The 24,457-nt window shown below is 43.3% G+C and overlaps 1 protein-coding gene across 3 annotated transcripts in view; it reads right to left on the bottom strand.

Moving 5' to 3' along the window:
• The window catches only part of slc2a9l2 (solute carrier family 2 member 9, like 2), a 309,216-nt gene that overhangs the window by 190,629 nt on the left and 94,130 nt on the right, over positions 1-24,457 (bottom strand). For all 3 annotated transcript variants that reach the window (XM_055644635.1, XM_055644618.1, XM_055644628.1), the window contains exon 6: positions 20,790-20,935. In XM_055644635.1, coding sequence (XP_055500610.1) covers positions 20,790-20,935 — 146 coding nt within the window. The remainder of the gene's footprint in view (positions 1-20,789; positions 20,936-24,457) is intronic.

Here is a 24,457-nt window from a genome sequence, read left to right as displayed (position 1 = left end):
TTTCCGACATGTTTGAAATCCACATTTTCAACGTTTTTATGGATGTATTTTTCCAAAATTTAAGTATACGTTTTTTTGCCGTTATTAAACCATAATTAAGGAAATATTTTTGAAACATATTCAGTTTATTCCCATCTTCCATTGATCCGAATATAATAATTTCAATGTTAGGGTCAAGTTTTATCTTAAATAATTTTGTAAAAATGTCAAAGATTTTGTTCCAAAACCAGAGAGCAGTGCTGAACTATCACCTCATTGGTGACCCTCAGACTATCTTTTCACTGCACCTCAGTAAGCATGACAACAAACTAAACTGAAATGAACTGCCTTAACTACCTCCTCTGGCAGCTCTTTCCATGTACCCACAACCCTCTGTGTGAAGAATTAGCTCTCAGGTTCCCCTCTCACCTTAAACCCATGTCGTCTGGTTTTTGATTCCCCTACTCCGAGTAAAAGTGCAATTACCGTATCTATTCCCCTCATGATAAATGATAGACAATTGACAATAGACGCAGGAGTAGGCCATTCGGCCCTTCAAGCCATCACCGTCATTCAATGTGATCATGGCTGGTCATCCACAATCAGTATCTGAAGGCAAGTTTTATTTTATGGATGAATAGTGGTGCTGAGGATATTTAGTTTAGAGATACAGCGCGGAAACAGGACTTTCGGCCCACCATGTCCGCGCCAACCAGCGATCCCCGCATTATCTGACACACATTAGGGACAATTTACATTTTATACCAAGCCAATTAGCCTGCAAACCTTTGGAGTGTGGGAGGAAACCGAAGCATCCAGAGAAAACTCACGGGGAGAACGTACAAACTCTGTACAGACAAGAACCAGTAGTCAGGATCGAACCGGGTCTCTGGCGCTGCAAGGCACCAACTCTGCCGCTGCGCCACCGTGCTGCCCACTATTGACTAGTGACTATTATTCACTATGCGCAAATATGATTATTCGAGTATCGAGTGTTCAAATATGATTTTTAATGTTGCAAATATAAAAACAAATGAATAACAATATTTTTTAGTTTAACTTGTCCCATGTGTCAGTGAACATTTATAAATGTCAAAGATCATACCAACGGTTATGATTGTATCACAGTCTGGGCCAGAGACTCACCTGCCGTCAAAATGGTTCTGTATGCTCAACCACTGTCTGTGTCTCTGTGCAACACTGGGCAGCGTCTGTGTGGCACTGGGCAGTGTCTGTGTCTGTGTCTCTGTGTGGCAGTGAGCAGTGTCTGTGTGGCACTGGGCAGTGTCTGTGTCTCTGTGTGGCACTGGGCAGTGTCTGTGTGGCAGTGAGCAGTGTCTCTGTGTGGCAGTGAGCAGTGTCTGTGTGGCACTGGGCAGTGTCTGTGTCTGTGTTTGTGTCTCTGTGTGGCACTGGGCAGTGTCTGTGTCTCTGTGCAACAGTGGGCAGTGTCTGTGTCTGCGTCTGTGTCTCTGTGTGGCACTGGGCTGTGTATGTGGGGCAGTGTCTGTGTCTGCGTCTGTGTCTCTGTGTGGCACTGGGCAGTGTCTGTGTCTGCGTCTGTGTCTCTGTGTGGCACTGGGCAGTGTCTGTGTCTCTGTGCAACAGTGGGCAGTGTCTGTGTCTGCGTCTGTGTCTCTGTGTGGCACTGGGCAGTGTCTGTGTCTCTGTGCAGCAGTGGGCAGTGTCTGTGTCTGCATCTGTGTCTCTGTGTGGCACTGGGCAGTGTCTGTGTCTCTGTGCAACAGTGGGCAGTGTCTGTGTCTGCGTCTGTGTCTCTGTGTGGCACTGGGCAGTGTCTGTGTCTCTGTGCAGCAGTGGGCAGTGTCTGTGTCTGCATCTGTGTCTCTGTGTGGCACTGGGCAGTGTCTGTGTGGCACTGGGCAGTGTCTGTGTCTCTGTGCAGCAGTGGGCAGTGTCTATGTCTGCATCTGTGTTCAATGCACTAGCATCTTTCCTTAAAAATAGAAACGAATGCTGTACACAGTGAACTAGATATGATCTCACCGATTCTCTGTGTAACCAAACGACAATCTCCCACTCTGACTCGCTGCCACCTTCAACATGATACCACCACCCATACCATCTTCCCGTCCCACCCCTTTCTGCATTCCCACTTGCTCCGTAATTCCTTGTTCCGCTCATCCTTTCCCACAAATCCAACCCCTCCCCAGGTCCGTTTCCCTGCATTGGCAGGAAATGTGACCCATGTCCCAACACCTCCTCTCTCATTTCCATCCAGGGCCTCCAGCCGTCTTTCCAAATGAGACTGAGGTTTACATACATCTCTTCCAACCTCATCTGTTGTGTTCAGTTCTCCCATGTAGCCTCCCGTACATCGACGTGACCAAGCGTAGACATGGGCTCTGCCTCTGCTGGAGCTTCTGGTTGCAAGTCATGTTAACTCCACTTCTCATTCCCATACTGACTGTTCCATTGCCAAAGTGAGGCCACAAACACACAAACTGGAAGGACAGCAGGTCATCTTCCACTTGTGCAGCTTACAGCTCAACAGTAAAATCACTGAATTCTCCAAAGAGTCATAGAGTGATACGGTGTTGAAACAGGCGCAACTTGCCTGCACCGGCCAACATGTCCCAGCTACACAAGTCCCACCTACCCACGTTTGGTCCATGTCCCTCCAAACCTGTCCTATCCATGTACCTATCTAACTGTTTCTTAAACGTTGGGATAGTCCCCGCCTCAACTACCTCCTCTGGCAGCTTGTTCCATGCACCCACCACCCTTTGTGTGAAAAAGTTACCCCTTACATTCCCATTAAATCTTTTCACCTTCACATTAAACCTATGTCCTCTAGTCCTCAATTCACCTAATCTGGCCAAGAGAATCTGTGCATCTACCCGATATATTCCTCTCATGATTATGCACACCTCTATAAGATCACCCCTCACCCTCCTGCACTACAAGGAATAGAGTCCCAGCCTACTCAAACTCTCCCATAGAAACATAGAAAATAGGTGCAGGAGTAGGCCATTTGGCCCTTCGAGCCTGCACCACCATTCAATATGATCATGGCTGATCATCCAACTCAGTATCCTGTACCTGCCTTCTCTCCATACCCCCTGATCCCTTTAGCTATAAGGGCCACATCCTCATCTTAAATATACTCATCTCATTTTAAATATAGCCAATGAACTGGCCTCAACTACCTTCTATTCCAGAGATTCACCATTCCAGAGAGCACCCTCCCGATAGCTCACACCCTCTAGTCCTGGCAACATCCTCGTAAATCTTCTCTGTACGCTTTCCAGCATCTTTCCTATTGCATGGTGCCCAGAACTGACCACAATATTTGAAATGCGACATCACCAACGTCTTATACAACTGCAACATGACGTCCCAACTTCTATATTCAATACTCTGACTGAATGAAGGCCAATGTGCCAAAAGCCTTTTTGACCACCTACCTGCGACTCCACCTTCAAGGAACCATGTACCTGTACTCCTAGATTCTTCCTCTCTACAAGCACTACCCAGAGCCCTACCATTCACTATATAGGTCCTGCACATGTTAGACTCCCCAAAATGCACCACCTCACATTTTTCTGCAGTAAATTCCATCAACCAGTCCTTCACCCACTTGTCTATCTGATCAAGATCCTACTGCAATTTGTGACAACCATCTTCACTATCTGCAATACCACCCACTTGTGTATTATCTGCAAAGATGCTAATCTTGCCATGTATGTTCTCATCCAAATCATTGACGTAGATGACAAACAGTTACAACTTCCCAATCATCCACTTTCTTTCCCCACACATTTCTCACTCCGTCCTTATAAATCACACTCCTTTTTTATCTGACTCCCTTTTGTCTCATTTACGCCTCTATCCTTTGTCAATTATTCCACCCATCTGCCAATCAACCCTCCCTCACCTGTATCAACCAGGCATTGCCCAATCCCACCTCTCTTTTAAAGATTTCGCCCCCTATCCCATCAGTCGGAACAGTCCCAACCCAAAGCGCACTGTCCATTTTCATCCATCGATATTGCTTGACTCACTGAGTTTGGTTTAGTTTAATTTAGTTTAGAGATACAGTGCAGAAACAGGCCCTTCGGCCCTCCGAGTCGGCACAGACCAGCACATGAACACAATCCTACACACACCGGGTACAATTTTACATTCATGCCAAGCCAATTAACCTGCAAACCGGTACATCTTTGGAGTGCGGGAGGAAACCGAAGATCTCACAGGAAACTCACGCAAGTCACGGGGAGAAGGTACAAACGCAGTCAGGATAGAATCCAGGTTTCTGGGGTTGCAAGGCAGTAACTCTCCTGCTGTGCCATTGTGCCACATGTTCCTCCAGCACTTTGTTGCTTTGCTCAAAATTCCAGCATCTGCAGTTCCTGTCTCCATAGTTTCTCAATTCACTTTGCAATAAGTGATAACATTCTGTCAGCTTTCTTAACTATTTGCTCTGTCTGCTTTTGAACCTTCTGCAAATTATGCACCAGGGCAGCCAGACCTATCTGCATCTCCTAGCTCTGCAACCCCTCATCATTTGAATAATATGCTCATATTTTTCCTGCAGTAATGGACAATATCATATTTTTCCACGAGCTTCCAGAACTTTGCTCACTCACATAACCCATCCGTATTCCTTCGTGACCTCTTCACATCTTCTTCACAGCTTACTTTCCGAACTCCCTTTGCCTCACCAGCAGATACAATAACTATTTCTTTAACTCTTTCATGCACTTCACTGAGATGCTCCAAACGCAGCCTGCGGATTTCAACATTGTGGAGCTCGCAGTCCAATCGCCCGGTGCAGGGGAGCGAACATCCCCCCGATGCAGCAGCTTGAACACCCTGACAAGAATGGCTTGACCGCCGGCTATGGGAGTCAAGGTCGTCCAGTCAATGGAAGGCTCGAGGCCCCCGACCGCGGGAGAACAAAGAAGGGAAGAGATTTAACTTTTTTTTCGCCTTCCATCACAGTGAGGATTGTGCAGGAGTCACTGTGGTGGATGTTCATGTTAAAATGTATTTGGTGTGTTTTATTGCATTTTATTTGTATGACTGTATGGCAAATCAAATTCCTTGTATATTGCAAAACATACTTGGCTATTAAAGTATGATTATGATTAAATAAATTGCAAAAAAATGTTGTGTCTTAGCACAACAGGCAGAATCCAGGGAATGATAGGCCAGTGAGTCTCGCATCAGTGGTAGGGAAGCAATTGGAGAAGATTCTTTGGGATAGGATTTACTCCCATTAGGAAGAGAATGGGTTATTTAGGGACAGTCAACATGGCTTTATACGTAGCAGGTCGTGTCTTACTAACTTGATTGAGTATTTTGGATGGATGACAAAGTTGATCAATGAGTGTAGGCCAGTGGATGTTGTCTGCATGGATTTTTGTAAGACGTCTGATAAAATCTCCCATGGTAGAGTGATTCCGAAAATTAGGAGGCATGGGATTAATAGTAACTTGACTGTATGGCACCAAAACCTAGTAGTGAGGTAGTTGAGGCTGGGACTATCCCAACGTTTAAGAAACAGTTAGACAGGTACATGAATAGAACAAGTTTGGAGGGGTACAGACCAAATGCAAGCAGGTGGGACTAGTGTAGATGGGACATGTTGGCCGGTGTGGGACAAGTTCAGCCGAAGGACCCATTTCCACACTGTATCACTCCATGAGTCCATTACTGGCTTACTGATAGAAGACAGAGTTATGGTGGAGGACATTATTCAGTCTGGATGTTTAAGAAGGAACTGCTGATGCTGGAGAAATCGAAGGTAGACAAAAATGCTGGAGAAACTCAGCAGGTGACGCAGCATCTATGGAGCGAAGGAATTGGTGACGTTTTGGGTCGAGACCTTATTCAGGCTGGAGATCAGACTGGATAAACAGTCAGAACCTTTTTCTCCCACAAGATTGAAAATCAAATACAAGAGGGCACAGCTTTAAGGTCAGAGGGGCAATGTTTAAAGGAGATGTGTGAAGCAGGTTTACTTTATATACACAGAGGGAAATGAGTGCCTGAAACACATTGCCGAGGATGGTGGTGGAGGCAAATTGGATGGTAGCATTTGATTAAACATTAAATTCCTTCCATTTGGCCTATAAATCCATGACAATGAGATTAAAAAAAAAATGTTATATTGTGAATTCTTGTGTGAATGTTATTTAGACACTTAGGCTATTTAAAAATGTTAATCTATTCTTAAGAAATTGATAGATGTTTAGATCTAGTAATTGAATTTTGCAATTAGCTACAATTAGGTAACTAACTAATTATATGCTTTAATTTCGTCATCTAAGTAAGATTGTTTCATATTTGTTTCAGAATGCTTCAATCTATAAGAACTGAACATTTCTTTTAGTTCTCTTAATTTTTAAGAAAGTTATGGCCATTTGACTGTCCTCGATCACAGCTTTTGTGTTAAGTCAATGGAAAAGCAATAGAGAACAAGATGCTAATTTCCGAGTATGAAAATGGCCATAACTTTTTTAATACTGAAGATATGAAAGTGAATTAGGTGTCAAATTAAACTTATTTTTATGCTTTATCTGATGGGATAAATTGCAGACTTGATTTTTTAAATCTCAAAATTTTGTAACATTGCTACATGTACTTAAAGCACACGGTATTGGGGGTTCAGTATTGATGTGGATAGAGAACTGGCTGCCAGACAGGAAGCAAAGAGTAGGAGTAAATGGGTCCTTTTCACAATGGCAGGCAGTGACTAGTGGGGTACCGCAAGGCTCAGTGCTGGGACCCCAGCTATTTACGATATATATTAATGATTTGGACGACGGAATTGAATCCAACATCTCCAAGTTTGCGGATGACATGAAGCTGGAGGGCAGTGTTAGCTGTGAGGAGGATGCTCGGAGGCTGCAAGGTGACTTGGATAGGCTGGGTGAGTGGGCAAATGCATGGTAGATGCAGTATAATGTGGATAAATGTGAGGTTATCCACTTTGATGGCAAAAACAGGAAAGTAGACTATTATCTGAATTAGGAAAAGGGGAGATACAACGAGACCTGGGTGTCATGGTACACCAGTCATTAAACGTAGGCATGCAGGTGCAGCAGGCAGTGATGAAGGCGAATGGTATGTTAGCATTCATAGCAAAAGGATTTGAGTACAGGAGCAGGGAGGTTCTACTGCAGTTGTACAGGGTCTTGGTGAGACCACACCTGGAGTATTGCGTACAGTTTTGGTCTCCTAATCTGAGGAAAGGCATTCTTGCCATAGAGGGAGTACAGAGAAGGTTCACCAGACTGATTCCTAAGATGTCAGAACTTTCATATGAAGAAAGACTGGATAGACTCGGTTTGTACAAGACAAGATACAAGATACATTTAATTGTCATTTGGACCTCATGAGGTCCAAACGAAATGCCGTTTCTGCAGCCATACATTACAAACACATAGACCCAAGACACAACATAATTTACATAAACATCCATCACATCGCTGTGATGGAAGGCCAAATACACTTATCTCTCCACTGCACTCTCCCCCCCCATGTCAGAGTCAAAGTCAAAGCCCCCGGCTAGCGATGGCGATTGTCCCGCGGCCATTAAAGCCACGCCGGGTGATGCAAGGTCGCACACCGGGTCTTGGTGTTAGAGCCCCCGGCGTGCGCTCGCAGAGTCCCGCGGCCATTCCAAGCCGCGCGGGGCAGTGATGTAGGCCCCGCTCCAGGAGCTCTTCAACCCCGCAACTCGGGCGGGGGAAGTCGCCGTTGCGAGAGCCCTGAAAAGCGGTCTCCCTCCAGGGACCCACGGGCTCCCGGTGCCGCCGTCCACAGACCTGCCGTTGGAGCCTCTGACTCTCCGGTCGGGCCGCAGCAGCAACAGCAGCAGCAGCAGCAGCAGCAGCAGCAGCAGCAGCAGCAGCAGCAGCAGCAGCGCTCCTCCACCGCTCCACCCGCTCCGGACTCGGCCAGCCCCGCGACGGTGATGGTGAGTCGTAATACCAGAGTCCCCGGTCTCTTCCTGTTGGAGGCCGCTCCTCGTTGCGGCCCCAACGACAACGGAAACCCGACGAGAAAAGGTCGGGTCTCCCGTGCAGGGAGAGATTTAAAAAAGTTTTCCCACCCCCCCCCCGCCCCCCCCCACACACACACACCCCAACAAAAAAATAACAAAAAGTACATAAAAACATAGACAGAAAATAATAAAACGCGGACAGACTGCAGAGGCCGCTGCTGACCAGAGTCGCGCCGCCCACCGGAATTCGCTAGAATTTAGAAGATTGAGGGGGGATCTTATAGAAACTTACAAAATTCTTAAGGGGTTGGACAGGCTCGATGCAGGAAGATTGTTCCCGATGTTGGGGAAGTCAAGAACAAGGGGTCACAGTTTAAGGATAAGGGGGAAATCTTTTAGGACCGAGATGAGGAAAACATTTTTCACACAGAGAGTGGTGAATCTCTGGAATTCTCTGCCACAGAAGGTAGTTGAGGCCAGTTCATTGGCTAGATTTAAGAGGGAGTTAGATGTGGCCCTTGTGGTTAAAGGGATCAGGGGGTATGGAGAGAAGGCAGGTACAGGATACTGAGTTGGATGATCAGCCATGATAATATTGAATGGCGGTGCAGGCTCGAAGGGCCGAATGGCCTACCCCTGCACCTATTTTCTATGTTTCTATGTTTCTATCCTTCAAAATCATGTTCTCTGTGGCTGCATGTTGATCTTGATATGTAATGACTTTACGATTGTAGTTATGTACAGTGCACTCAAGTTTGGGCACCAGAAATTCACCCCTAAACAAATTTATGTATCATTACCAAAAATATTGAGATTTGGAATTAAAATTTGCTCTCGGTGCAATTGAGAGAAACGTATAACTAATCAAACACATAGTGCAAAATAAATAATACATCCCGTCAATCTGGTAACTCATATTTCACTGTACCTTAATTGGTGCACGTGACAACTTGCCCACACTGGCCAACATGTCCCACCTGCCCGTGTTTGGTCCATATCCCTCCAAACCTGTCCTGTACCTGTCTAACTGTTTCTTAAATGTTGGGATAGTCCCAGCCTCAATTACTTCCTCTGGCAGCTTGTTCCATACACCCACCACCCTTTGTGTGAAAAAGTTACCCCTCAGATTCCTATTAAATCTTTTCCCCACCTTAAACCTACGTCCTCTAGTCCTCGGTTCACGTACTCTGGGCAAGAGACTCTTCCTGATCTATTCCTGTCGTGATTTTACACACCTCTACAAGATCACCCCTCATCCTCCTGCACTGCAAGGAATAGAGTCCTAGCCTACTCAACCTCTGCCCTCTAGCCCTGGCAACATCCATGTAAATCTTCTCTGTACACCAGGGGTTCCCAACCTTTTTCGTCCCGTTTACCCCTGGCATCATTAATAGTACATAACAATGTCACTTCACTTATTTATGAACAACTAATGATGAACTGATACCAGTAAACCAGAACCAAACAGTCAGTCAATGAGAAAAAATATGTACAAATCCAGAATCAACAAATTTACCCCCTGGGTAAGTGAAATTTACCCCATGGGGGTAAATTCACCCCAGGTTGAGAACCCTTGCTATACACCTTTCCAACTTAACATCACCTTTCCTATAACATGGTGCCCAGAACTGTATACTCTAAATGCTTCCTCACCAATATCTTATACAAGGCGTCTTATTCAGGACTCCTCTTTAATGCATTGATGTACCGCATTTCTACACATCTACCGAGTTTGTATTGCTATAAATTCTACACGCATTCAATGCAGAGTCCTGTGTGTTCTCTTCATTAACTTTTAACCCATTGCCTGGTGAACTAATTTACTCCACAATTTGTTCTCTCCACTGTGAAAATGCGGTTTATATAGTTATTTTATACTTTTTGCACAACATCCCGTCTAGACATATGTTTGATGCATCAAACCTTTGCAAAGGTACCCAGCAATTAGGCGTAGCAGATGCAGGGACATGGGGCAACTCAAGCTGGGCAGGGGCCCAGCCGCAGGTCAAACCAATGCGCATAACACAGTCAGATGAGCAAGAAGCAAACAATGGACTTTCAAGCAAGTGGGAAGTGCCTCTAGAGCAAGCCAAAAGCCAACTAAATTGAGCACACCGAGAATAGAATCTCTAACTATTCATTACCTTCACAAAAATAATTATATACTGAACAACTCAGCAATCACAGACCAAACAAAATTAGGCCAGTTCCTGGCCTGCTCACATACTAGGAATTTAGTTTAGTTTAGCGATACAGTATGGAAACAGGCCTTTCGGCCCACAGAGTCCGCACCGACCAGCGATCCCTGCGCATTAACCCTACATGTACCAAGGACAATTTACATTAATACCAGGCCAATTAACCTACTAACCTGTACGTCTTTGGAGTGTGGGAGGAAACCATCTCAGAGAAAACCCACAGAGGTTACGGGGAGAACGTACAAACTCCCTACAGACAAACACCCCATAGTCAGGATCGAACCCGGGGTCTCTGGCGCTGTTAGGCCTATAATGTCAATGCTGCAATTTGGATAAAACAAACACCTACCTTTAGATTCCATTTGGTGATTTTCGTGCTATTATAGAAGAGGAGGTTTCCACTAGTGGGAAAGTCTAGGACGAGAGGTTAGAACCTCGGAATTAAAGAATGTTCTTTTAGGAAGGAGATGAGGAGAAATTTCTTTAGTCGGGTGGAGAATCTGTGGAATTCTTTGCCACAGACGGCTGTGGAGGCAAAGTCAGTAGATATTTTGAAGGCAGAGATTGATAGATTCTTGATTAGTCCAGGTGTCAGAGGTTATGGGGAGAAGGCAGGAGTGTGGGGTTAGGAGGGAGAGATAGATCAGCCATGATTGAATGGCGGAGTAGACTTGATGGGCTGAATGGCCTAATGCAACTCCTATCACTTATGACCTTATACTCAGATATATTGCTTCATGTCACTGATCCCAAGAAACCATTTCCTAACCATCCCATTCTCCTCGATCAGCAGTAGAATGGAAGAAAAGATGTTTGAGGTATATTCACATTGTATACCTGTATCATAGAGTTATAGGGCTGTACATCATGGAGCAGGCCCTTCACTCCACCTTCTCCATGCTAACCAAGTTGCCATTCTGGGTTAGTCCTATTTGGCTCATCTATATAACTAAAAGTCTCATCTTGACCACTTCCTGTCTGCGCTGTATTTTAGAAAAAACGCTATTCTATATTGCCGTGATTTTTGACCATCTTACTCACAGTCCTCCTCTGCTGAGGCAGCCTCGAGAATCTTTCTGATCGATGAAAAATAAAAACATTATGAATGTTTAAAAAATCTTGAGATCAGCTGATTGGTCCTCTTGCCTGTCAATCACCATGATGAAGGTAACGCCCCTTCCATGGGGGGGGGGGGGGGGGGGGGGGTGTGTGGGTAGGGGGGGCAGGACTATAAAAACCCGGATGCCTAGACTTGAGTTAGTGACTCTGGAAGATCACGAGGGAGAGGCCACAACTGTGATTCTAAGCTGCCTTAATGACAATGTTTGACCTGCCCTGCCTGTGCTTGAAACTGCAATGCAAAATAAGAAATGAAATAACAATGCCATGAGTTGTTTGGCCTGCCCTGCATGTGCTTAAAACTGCAATGCAAAATTGGAAATGAAATGACAATGCAATTAATTGTTTAGCCTGCCCTTGAAATCGATTGACTTGACTTGAAGTGGATTAAATTGACTTGACTTGACTTGACTTGAAGTGGATTGACTTGACTAGTTGGCCCTGCACTCACTGTGCTTGACTTGACTTGACCCAAAACACCCATGCTAGTGCTCCAGAAAGCCAGAATATTGTGCTGGCAGACCAGCACTCCCGTGTGAACCTGGGACCCAATGGGTCCCACTTAGTCTAGTAGCCCCTAAAACCTTCCTATCCATACGTCAAAATGTTTAGGAAGGAGCTGCAGATGATGGTTTACACTGAAGATAGACACAAATGCTGGAGTAACTCAGTGAGACACGCATCATCTCTGGAGAGAAGGAATGGGTGACGTTACAGGTCAAGACCTTTCCTGAAACGTCACCCATTCCTTCTCTCCAGAGATGCTGGCCTGTCCCGCTGAGTTACTCCAGCATTTTGTGTCTGTCATACATCTGTCTAAATGACTTTTGAAAGACAATTGTTTTTGTTTCTATGGCTTCCTCCAGCTCTATAATGACAGTAATTACCAGCATTCACTAGCCCTCATCTGCCCAATGGCATGGACCTCTTGCCATGCTCGAGCTACACTATACTAATGTGACTGTGCCGACTCTACAACCAAACCCCACCAATCCTATTATGTCTTATCATAGCTATCTCAACCTGTCATTGTAAAATTGCCCCACTTGCCAAATTACATCAATTTTTGTCAAATTATAAGGTTGATAATATCAAACCTTGTTTTAATTTAGCCAGTCACTTCTCGAATAATTACTGCAAACCCTTCCAGATTAGCATAATCAATCTCGTTCGGCCTACTTACTCTACACCTTGTGTGCCTAATTTATAATAAACACAAATTGACTGCAGTAAAACTACACTCATCAATCATCATCTATCCAATTATTTGGAAATCCTGACAGTTCAGCATCTATCTCACCGAGGCTGCTTTCCATGCTGCTTTCAGACTCTCTGGGGCCTCATTTCCTGCACTCCCTTTAAACTCATCAGGCTCCTATATCCTGTAACTTCAAGTAACACTTGCTTTCCCTCTCTCTCCATCCCTCCCCCATCCTAATTTTCCAACTAGTTTCACTGTCCTCCTGATTATATTTTACTGATTGTATGCCTCGTTGTCATCTTCCCCATAGTTAACAATCATCCATTCTAGGGGTGTGAGATTGCAACCTTCACATGGTCCGCCCTGTTTTGACGAATGCAATCAACCTGGCGTGCACAATCAAATAAGATCAAATAGAACAAGTTGTCCTACAACTTTAGGCTGTGCACGCCATACTGTGAAAGGCTGGTCCTAGGTCACCTTAAATTATCTCTCCCCCCCTCACTCGACCCACACCAGTATGCATATAGGGCTAATAGATCTACAGAGGATGTCATAAACACTGTCCTCCATGCTGCACTACAACACCTAGAGGAGAAGGGGGTCATATGTCAGGATGCTTTTTGTTGATTACAGTTCAGCTTTTAATACAATCATACTCAGCAAGCTGATCACAAAAATGCTAGACCTTGGCCTCAGCAGTCAACTGTGTCGGTGGATATTGGACTTTCTCAGTGAACGCCCACAGACGGTGAGACTTGGACCCTACACCTCGACATCCCTGACCCTCAGCACAGGAGCACCGCAGGGCTGTGTGCTCAGTCCGCTCCTCTACGCCCTATACACACATGACTGCTTGCCCCATCACCCCGTAAATAGGATCATAAAATTTGCGGACGATACAACCGTGGTGGGGCTCATCTCAAATGGGAATGAGGTCGCCGATAGAGAGGAGGTGCACAGACTTTCTGAGTGGTGTGCTCACAACAATCTCTCTCTGAACACTAAAAAGACAAAGGAGATCATCACTGACTTCAGGCGACATAGAGCGGAGCTCAGACCACTCAGACCAGAGATAGGGGGCGAGGAGGTGCAGAGGGTGCCTAGTTTTAAATTTCTGGGGATCAACATCAGTGAGGATCTTAAATGGTCTGTGAACTGCTGTAGTTGTAAAAAAGGCGCAACAGAGACTTTACTTCCTCAGAACACTGAGGAAGGCCCATCTGTCTGCTAAACTGCTGGAGTCTTTCTACCGCTGTTCAGTAGAAAGCATACTGACTTACTGCATAACTGCCTGGTTTGGGAACTGTTCAGCAGCTGACAGAGCAGCTCTCCAGAGGGTGATAAAAACTGCCCAGGGTATCACTGGACTCCCCCTGCCCCCTCTGGAGGACATTTACCACTCCAGATGCCGCACCAGGACCTGTAATATCGTGAAAGACATTACACATCCTTGTCACCGCCTTTTCACACTGCTGCCCTCAGGAAAAAGGTACAGGTCGCTAAAGTCACGCACTGCCAGACTCAAGAACAGCTTTTACCCATCAGCAATCTTGGAGCTGAACTCTGTTTCGGGAGCGGTTTATGGGGAAGGAGGGGGGGGGGGGTGGAAGACAATGTTAATTTATGTAAATGTGAATCCATGGGTGGGTTTGGGGAGGGAGGGAGTGTAAAAAGTATGAGTATGTGAATGTTTGAAGTTCTTTTAAATGGAGAGACACAGTAATCTCGTTGTATGTGACACATGCAATGACAATAAAGCATTCTGATTCTGATTCCGATTCATACGCAAGAAGAAGAAGAAACTCCTTTCTACATTTTCCTTATCTTCGTCCCCTTTGATCTCTCGTTTTCACACTCCCCTGACTCCAAGCCTGAAGAAGGGTCTTGACCCACAATGGCACCCGTTCCATTTTTCTCCAAAGATGCTGCCTGTCCCGCTGAGTTACTCCAGCATTTTGTGCCTATCTTCCCTATATTCGCACTTTGTTTAAACTCACCCAGTTCTTCTTTTGATTTTTCTGCACTCTTTTTTTTATTAATGGGGACCCCTTTTCCCTGCACTTTTAAACGCACTCTGGTTCACTGACAAAATGTGTTACAGTAATATGCATCATCTAAAAAATGAATCAAAAGTGCATATTACTCATATGAAAAACACCAATGCAATGGGATGGAAAGTTTGTCAGTGTGGTACTGAAGTGTGCGGGTGTCGGATTATTGGAGTCTTGTTGTAATTAAACTTGGATCTGCCTATTTAAAGCAATTCCTACCTGCCTAATTTATACAAACTCGGATTTTCCCAATTAAACCTATCCTGCTTAATGACACCATCAATTTACACCAAACATCACTTACCTGCTCACACCCCAAGTCAGCAAATTACTCCACCCCTTCCTGACTCGTTGAACGTACTTGCCTAGTTACTTTCAATAATTAATTGCCAAATTACACCAAACCCGAGCTATAAAAACATAAAAAATAGGCGCAGGAGTAGGCCATTCAGCCCTTCGAGCCAGCACCACCATTCAATATGATCATGGCTGATCATCCAGAATCAGTACCCCGTTCCTACTTCCGTTAGCCCAAACAGCTATATCCAACACCTTGTCACAGTCCTTTTATTTACTCATTACACTAACCCCTTCCTCCTAAATACTTTAATTTGCTGAATTACCCCAAGGCTCAATAACCTAATTAAAGCAACACCTCGCGTCTACTAATATGATCTGCATATGTGCTCTTTTACATGAATCACTGACTAATTATAGCAAACTCAATCTGCCTAATCAAAGTTACACCATGGCACTAACCTACACCATACCAATAATTATCTGCCTGATTGCACCTATCCCTGACTGCCTAATTACACCAACCATTATCAGCATAATTAAATTAATAATGACCTACCCAACTACCCTAACATTTATCTGAATAATCACTTCAATCACACCTAAGTCGTGCCTGGCCATGAGCAGATATCTTCAGTCTGAAGAAGGGTCTCGACCCGAAACATCGCCAATTCCTTCTCTCCATAGATGCTGCCTCACCCGTTGAGTTTCTCCAGCATTTTTGTCTACCCTCTACAGATTCAAGGGTGCAGTAACAAAATACTAGAAAAGATAGATACTGAAATGAGCTTGTAATTATACACTTGTCATTTTAAACACTGTTGCTGGAGAAAATTCTGCAAGCAATAATAAGCAGTCAGGTTAGCCTGACTTAAGAAAGGTGGTATGGATTTGTTAAAGGGAAGTTGTGTCTAATTATACCAACACAGACTTGCCGAATTGAATAACCATGATTGCCTCATGACACCAACCCCTACCTGCCAAAACTGATGTTTACACTTTATACCACCCTGCTACATACTTGCCTAGTTACTTTCAACCATTAACTGCCCAATTACACGAATATACACTAGCTATAGAAACGTAGACAATAGGTGCAGGAGTAGGCCATTCAGCCCTTCGAGCCAGCACCGCCATTCAATATGATCATGGCTGATCATCCAGAATCAGTACCCCTTTCCTTTTGATGCAAATCTTGAGAATCACTCCTATTTGCCTAATCAAAAAACAAAACATTGCGAGTGAAACAGAAATTGCTGGCAATATTCAACTTCACCAATATTACTGAAGAGAGAAAGAGAGTTAATGTTTTGGGTCAATACACTTTCTTCCTCTGTTTTTCTCTTCACAGGTGTTAACTTAGTTTAGTTTAGTTTATTTAACTTTATTTTAGTTTAGAGATACAGTGTAGAAACAGGCCCTTTGGCCCACCGAGTCTGCTCCGACCAGCAATCCCCACACATTAACACAAGCCTACACACACTAGGGACAATTTATACTTATACCAAGTATACAAACCCAAACTAATTAACCTACAAACCTGCACGTTTTTGGAGTGTGGGAGAAAACCAGAGATTTTGTAGAAAACCCACGCGGTCATGGGGTGAACATACAAACTGTGTACAGACAGCACCCGTAGTCGGGATCGAACCTGGGTCTCTGGCGCTGTAAGGCCACAACTCTACTGCTGCGCCACCGTGCCACCCTTGCTTCACCAGTATATTCTACACTCTGTTTATGTTCTTGTTTGCTCTAACTGTTCTGCTCATTCAGGATATGATCTGCCTGGATAGTACACAAAACTATGTTTTTCACTGTAGTTCAGTACCCATGACAATAATAAATCAATACCAATAGACCACCTCACCCCTGGCCCCTGAGCTCCCCTCTTAGTTAGCAGCCCTTATGGTCCAGGGCCTTCCACTGATATCCATACTTCAGCTTTCAAAACAAGAAAATATATAGTAATGCGATTAATAGCATTATTTAGAAGGCAGAAACTGTATCTCAGTAACCTCATATTTGACGAGTAACTCAGCGGGTCAGACAGCATCTCTGGAGAAAAGGAATAGGTGGCATTTCTGGTCAAGACCCTTCAGACCCGAAACGTCACCTGTTGCTTTTCTCCAGAGATGCTGCCTGACCCACTGAGTTACTCCAGCAATTTTGACTATTTTTGGTTTAAACCAGCATCTGCAGTTCCTTCCCACATGGCCTCATATTTGAAAATGTTCCCCAATTTCAAGTGATCTGTTTCAGCAGGAGCAGCTTTCATGACGTATGAAACCATCCATGATGTTAAATGAAGCCATTGTATTGGTTGAACATATCCATAATACTAAGAAATTGAACAAAATCTGTTAAAAAGTTACATTTTGCACAGATTTTAAGTTATTCAAAACCCTACTGAACAAAATGATTTAGGTAATTAGATTTGCCAGGGGTTGAAATCTGAAGGAAATGAGAGGTTAAAGTGAAAGTGATTGTGCATTAACCAGCAAACTTCAGGACACTCTAGCAGGGGGTTATCTTTTAAGCAGAAGTAATGAACAACACATTGTTTAAGAAAGAACTGCAGATGCTGGAATATCGAAGGTAGACAAAAATGCTGAAGAAACTCGGGCCGAAACGTTGCCGATTTCCTTCGCTCCGTAGATGCTGCCTCACTCGCTGAGTTTCTCCAGCATTTTTGTCTACCTAAAGAACAACACAAATGGGTTATTCAGATGTTTAGTTTAGTTTGGAGATACAGCATGGAAACAGGCCCTTCGGCCCACCGAGTCCACACTGACCAGCGATCCCCGCACATTGACACTATCCTACACAAACTAGGGACAATTTACATTTATATGAAGACAATTAACCTTCAAACCTGTACGTCTTTGTAGTGTGGAGGAAACCAGAGCACCTGAAGAAAACCCATGATGGGTCAAAGGGTCAACGAACATACTGAGTACAGAGAGCACCCGTAGTCGGGATCGAACCCGGGTCCCTGGCGCTGTAAGTCTTGTAAGGCAGCAACTCTACCGCTGCGCCATCATGCCACCCTTGGTACAATACCCCAAAAACGGAAATCAGGCAGTTGCTTTTATCTCAAGGAGTGGTCAAGTCACAGCCTCTTTCTCTGGGATAGATAACGGAACACAATTATTGTCATAGTAAAGGCAAAGTTAATGGTGTCAGCTGATACTTGTCCATAAATAGGTATAGCCTGTTAAGGAGCAAATATTTTCTGAAACGGCATTATGCAACAGTTGTTGTCCAAGTATCAGTGCTTTCCAAAAATGAAGTCTTGCACTTTTTCGCTATTTTAGGATTTCCTACGTTTCCAAAAAGGCAATCATTTCCAAAAATGATATCTTGCCCTTGGCTTCTATTTCAGGATCCTCCTTTATTTCAAATTAATTGCCCATTAAACCCATCACCGAACATTAAGTCCTTCCGTCACCAACCTAGGTATTCTTTAACAACCCTGTCAAGTGTAAATTACTACCCAGCAAATTCTCCATTTAAAATGAGCAATTTTTGTATGAAGCTTCATTTCTCCCGTTTTTCACTTTTTGGGGGATTGAAAAGATGGCAAATTGTAAAGTAGAATATATATCTATCTATTTTCTTCCCTGCTTAATCCAGTCATTTTCCCATCTTTTCCATTGTCTTTCTGTACTTGAATTGACATTGGATTTTCCCAGTCCGCTTCTTCCTAATCCATAAAGGCCATTAGTTAAGGTAGATATTTGACTGGTTGCCCTATTCATTCAGGTCCCGGATGTCCTGTTTCCTCACCACTCACAATGGTACAACTTTACATACAGCAAGCACATCATTGATCTGTAGCGGGGAGGGAGGCGCTGATGGAATCCACCTGTTCATATCTGACTAAATGTGAAATTATCCACCATGGTGGCAAAAACAGGAAGGCAATTATCTGAATGGTGTCCGATTAGGAAAAGGGGAGATGCAACGAGACCTGGGTGTGCTTGTACATTAGTCACTGAAAGTAAGCATGCACGCACAGCAGGCTGTGAAGCAAGCTAATGGCATGTTGGCCTTCATTGCGAGAGGATTTGAGTTTAGAAGCAAGGAGGGTCCTACTGCAGTTGTGCAGGGCCCTGGTGAGACCGCTCCTGGAGTATTGTGTGCAATTTTGGTCTCATAATTAGAGGGAGGACATTCTTGCTATTGAGGAAATGCAGCGTAGGTTCGACAGGTTAATTCCCGGGATGGTGGGACAGTCATATGATAAAAGAATGGGTCGACAGGGCTTGTATTCACTGGAATTTAGAAGGATGAGAGGCTATCTTGTAGAAACATATAAAATTCTTAAATGATTGGACAGGCTAGATGCAGGAAAAATGTTTCCAATGTTGTGGAGTCCAGAACCAGGGATCACAGTTTAAGAACAAGGGGTTGGTCATTTAGGACTGAGATGAGGAAAATCTTCACCCTGAGAGTAGTGAATCTATGGAATTCTCTGCCACAGAAGGCAGTGGAGGCCAATTTACTGGATGTTTTCAAGAGTTAGATTTATCTCTTTGTGCTAAAGGAATTAAGGGATATGGGGAAAAAAGCAGGAACGGGTTATTGATTTTAGATGATCAGCCATGATCATATTGAATGGCAGTGCTGGCTTCAAGGGCCAAATGACCTACTCCTGCACTTATTTTTTTTTTCTATATTTCTAAGCAAAATCTGAGTTATAAGGTTATCCTTTCCAATAAGTAACTGTTTGCTGGTAACTTGGTAATGAGTTAGGAAATATCTTTGTCAGTTATGTAAATGTAGATGGAGGTTTGAAAAGTTAATTCTATAAGAAATGAATGATTGAGTGAGTGAATGAATGAATGATGAGTGAATGAATGAATGAATGCATGATGCATGAGAATTAATGTATGAATGAATGAATGAATGAATGAGTGAATGAGTGAATAAATGAGTGAGTGCATGAATGAGTGACTGAGTGAATGGTGAATGAATGAATGAATGTGTGAATGAATGAGTGAGTGAGTGAGTGAATGAATGGATGAGTGAATGCATGAATGAATGAATGAATGAATGAATGAATGAATGTGTGAATGTGTGAATGAATGGAGTGAATGAGTGAGTGAATGAATAAATGAGTGAATGAATAAATGAGTGAGTAGAATGAATAGAGTGAATGGGTGATTGAGTGAATGAATTATTGATTGAGTGAATGAATGAGTGAATGGATGAGTGAGTGAGTGAGTGAGTGAGTGAGTGAGTGAGTGAGTGAGTGAGTGAATGAATGAATGAATGAATGAATGAATGTATGATGGAATGAATGCGTGATTGAGTGAATTAATGAACAAAGGAGGACCCAGTGTGGGGGGGACCGCCATGAGGGAAGTAGAAGAACAATGGAGGACCCGGTGTGGGTGGACCACCGGGGGGGGGGGAACAAAGGTGGAGCTGGCTCAGGACTCTTTGTAACTCTGTCGGCGCCCTATATGTAGCGACTATTTGCATACCTGGGTCATATTCTGTAGTCTGTATCTGTCAACATTATGATGCACAGTAATAAATAGAATTTTCCTCCCCATCACATGCAAAATATTAAACATTATTTTAAAATACGATAGTTTGTTTCCCCCAGCACCACCGGTCTCACTTTCCAAACAATCAAAGAAAAGTATCTGTTCGCTTTGTTGTTACCTTCTCCTAGCCATCAATGATCTATTCTACGTTTCTACATTTGCCTTGATCTCCATCCTCAGTCTGAAGGAGGGTCTCGATTCGAAACGTCACCCATTCCTTCTCTCCAGAAATGCTGCCTGTCCCGCTGAGTTACTCCGGCATTTTGTGTCTATCTTCGGTTTAAACCAGCATCTGAACTTCCTTCCTACACATTTTATCTTTGTGAGTTATGTAAATGTAGATAGAGGATTGAAAACTTAATTCCATAAGCTATTAACACAGGTGGAGGTTGAGAAACTGGTTTTACCAACCTTGCCAAGAATCTCCGGCAGTCCCATGATCTGGCCGGTGAAGACACCAACACAGATGAAAACGGCCGTGATCTGCCCCAAGGCACCGCGGATGTGTTTCTGTGATATTTCAACCAAATACATTGGAAGGGCACTGAGAGAAATTCCTATCAAAAGAATAGAATATAAATACATTTATATGCTCAAAAAGCATTTCTGTATTACACAAAGTTAAGTAGGTTCTGGATCACAAATCACTCCGCATTCTCTACTGTTCACTAATCTTACCCTATTTAAATTACTGTGCAGAAGTCTGGGGCAATAACTATAAAGGTTCGCTACATTCATTAACTATTCTGCAAAAAAGAGCAATACGTATTATTCACAATGTCAGGTATCTGGGTCACACTAATCCATTATTCTTACAGTCAAAATTATTAAAATTAGAAGATTTGGTTGCATTTAAAACAGCACAGATAATGTTTAGGGCCAAAAATAAAAACTTACCTGGAAATATACAAAAATTATTCAATGAGCGAGTGGGGGGTTATAATTTAAGAAGAATATTTAATTTTAAGGTACAAAGAGTCCGCACGACCAGAAAAACATTTTGTATTTCGGTCTGTGGAGTAGGATTGTGGAACAGTTTGAATGTGGAGTTAAAGCAATGTCCAAATATGAACCAGTTCAAAATGACATACAAAAAACTTTTTTTCACAAGGTACAGGGATGGAGGGGATGGTTGACAAACAGGGGTTAATGTTTATTTATTATTTTATGTATTATTTATTTATGTTTTTTGGTTACTTCATACATATTACTTGTATGTGTATATCAGTTGTATGTATATATATGTCTGTATGCATCTCTAAAAATTGTCTAGGGTATTATTATTATTAATTAATTAATTATTAAATATGGAAGAAGGGTTTAGGGAGAAGGGGTGAGATTAAATAAGTTATTCTTCTTCTCACTCCTTCTCGAGCTTGTAAAGAAAAGGTGTTGGACATTTAAATTTTGCTTTATACTTTTCATTGCTTTTCAAATATTGCCTGGAATGTCCAATTGTTTGACTACTTCGATTTTGTTGTTGTTATTTATTCCTATTTATGTCTTTACTTGTTCGGAACAAATAAACAAATAAATAAATAAATAAAATACATGTCAAATACACAATGGTCTGCAAGATATAATTGAAACATTCTGTGGAAGATATCTACATATAAACCACTACACCAAGTAATAAAGCAATATTTGCAAGACATGCAGTGTATCGATTTAGATCTATGGATTGTTACTTTTTTGCACATCTTTCATTAATTTGTTCTACATCTCTCTCGATATCACCGCCCATGTCTCGCATTTGCATCAAATCTTGGTTTGGGGACAGTTCCATCCAAGACCGCAAGAAACTGCAGCGAATTTTGATCTCAACCCAGACCATCACACAATCCAACCACCCTTCTATTGACTCCATTTATACCTCACGCTGCCTCGGCAAGGCCAGCAGCATAATCAAGGACAACGAGTACACTGGTCACTCCCTCTTCTCCCCTCTCCCATCAGGCAAAAGGCCTCGGAGTGTGAAAACGCACACCTCCAGATTCAGGGACAGTTTCTTCCCAGCTGTTTTCAGGCAACTGAATCATCCTACCACAACCAGAGAGCAGTGCTGAACTGCTATCTACCTCTTTGATGACCCTCAGACTATCCTTGATCGGACTTTGTTAGCTTTACCTTGCACTAAACGTTATTCCCTTATCATTTATCTATACACTGTAAATGGATCGATTGCAATCATGTATTGTCTTTCTGCTGGCTGTTTAGCACCAAACAAAACCTTTTCACTGTTTGTGACTGTTGGCAGACGAATTTGCCTCCAGGGATGAATAAAGTTCTATCGTATCGTATCGTTTCGTGACAATAAACTAAACTGAACTGTCAGTCTGAAGAAGGGTTTCCACCCAAAATATCACAGAGATGCTACCTGACCCGCGGAGTTGCTCCATTTTGTGTCAATCTTAGATTTAGATCTACCCGTATCTGCCATAACATAGCATTCAATTGCCAAACACATTACACAAAAACACCAAAAACAGATCATCTTCATTATATCATATTTCCACTACATTTAAAACATTCCACTCATCGTACATTGCCTTCTGTCCATCTACAATACTTTCCATGTTATTTTGAGATAAACAATTTGAAATTACTTTGCATTTGAAGATTCCTCTGAAATTTCCTTTGCCTGAAATGTGATTAGGTAGTTCCTTGAACCTTCTCTGTGGTGGCAAGTTTCACATCCAAAATGGCATCATGAGAGGAATTGTTTGGGTAGATGCACAGAGTCTCTTGCCCAGTGTAAGGGAATCAAGGACCAGGGAACTAGGTTCAAGTTGAAGGGGAAAAGATTTAATAGAATTTTGAGGGGTAACATTTTTACACAAAGGGTGGTGGGTGTATGGAACAAGCTGCCAGAGGAGGTAGTTGAGGCTGGGATTATCCCAACGTTTAAGAAACAGTTAGACAAATACATGGATAGGACAGGTTTGGAGGGATATGGACCAAGACCAGGCAAGTGGGACTAGTGTAGCTGGGACATTGTTGGCCGGTGTGGGCGAGTTGAGCCGAGGGGCCTGTTTCCACGCTGTATCACTCTATGACTCTTAGTAGATTTCCCGACTGGACCACGTGGAAACTTTCAATTCAACCCTTCATAATCTTTGAGAACACAGTTTAGCCTATTCCCAAACTTGGGGGTATTGCTTTTATCTTTTCAGTATTACTTTTTTTTTTTTGATGTATGTTTAAGTGTGTGTGTGTGTGTGTGTGTGTGTGTGTGTGTGTGTGTGTGTGTGTGTGTGTGTGTGTGTGTGTGTGTGTGTGTGTGTGTGTGTGTGTGTGTGTGTATATGTGTGTGTGTGTGTGTGTGTGTGTGTGTGTGTGTGTGTGTGTGTGTGTGTGTGTGTGTGTGTGTGTGTGTGTGTGTGTGTGTGTGATGTATGTTTGTATGTGTGTGTGTGTGTTTGATGTATGTTTAAATGTGTGTGTGTGTTTGATGTATGTTTAAGTGTGTGTGTGTGTGTGTGTGTGTTGTATGTTTACATGTGTGTGTGTTTGATGTATGTTTAAGTGTGTGTGTGTGTGTGTGTGTGTGTATGTTTGTGTGTAATATTAGAATATATATAACTTTTTTTAGACCTTTTTAGTTTATTACTAGACTAAGTGGGACCCGAGGGCTGTTCCCCCAACGCAATATTCCGCTCCACCAATTCCAATATTGGTGGGCAATGGGGGGGGGTATGGACATTGTGAGCCGAATGGATTATTGGGCTGGCAGCTCAGTCACTCAAGCCTGGTGTGCTGGCAGCTCACTCACGGCTGGTGGGCTGGCAGTTGACTCACGGCTAACCCTTGATATTCCATTTCAAGCAGGGTGCAAGGCCACCAAATTCAAGTGCAGTTTTATACCATATCAAGCAGGGAGCAAAGTCACCAAATTCAAGCGCAGTTTCATACCATTTCAAGCAGGGTGCAAGGCCACCAAATTCAAGTGCAGTTTCATACCATTTCAAGCAAGGTGCAAGGCCAACAAATCCAAATGCAGTTTCAAACCACTTCAAGCAGGGTGCCAGGCCACCAAATTCATGTGCAGTTTCAAACCATTTCAAGCAGGGTGTAAGGCC

This window comes from Leucoraja erinacea, chromosome 1, assembly GCF_028641065.1.
Source record: "Leucoraja erinacea ecotype New England chromosome 1, Leri_hhj_1, whole genome shotgun sequence".
NCBI classification, from domain to species: Eukaryota; Metazoa; Chordata; class Chondrichthyes; order Rajiformes; family Rajidae; genus Leucoraja; species Leucoraja erinaceus.
The sequence above is the reverse complement of the archived record's forward strand: the minus strand, read 5'-3'. Positions and strand labels throughout refer to the sequence as shown.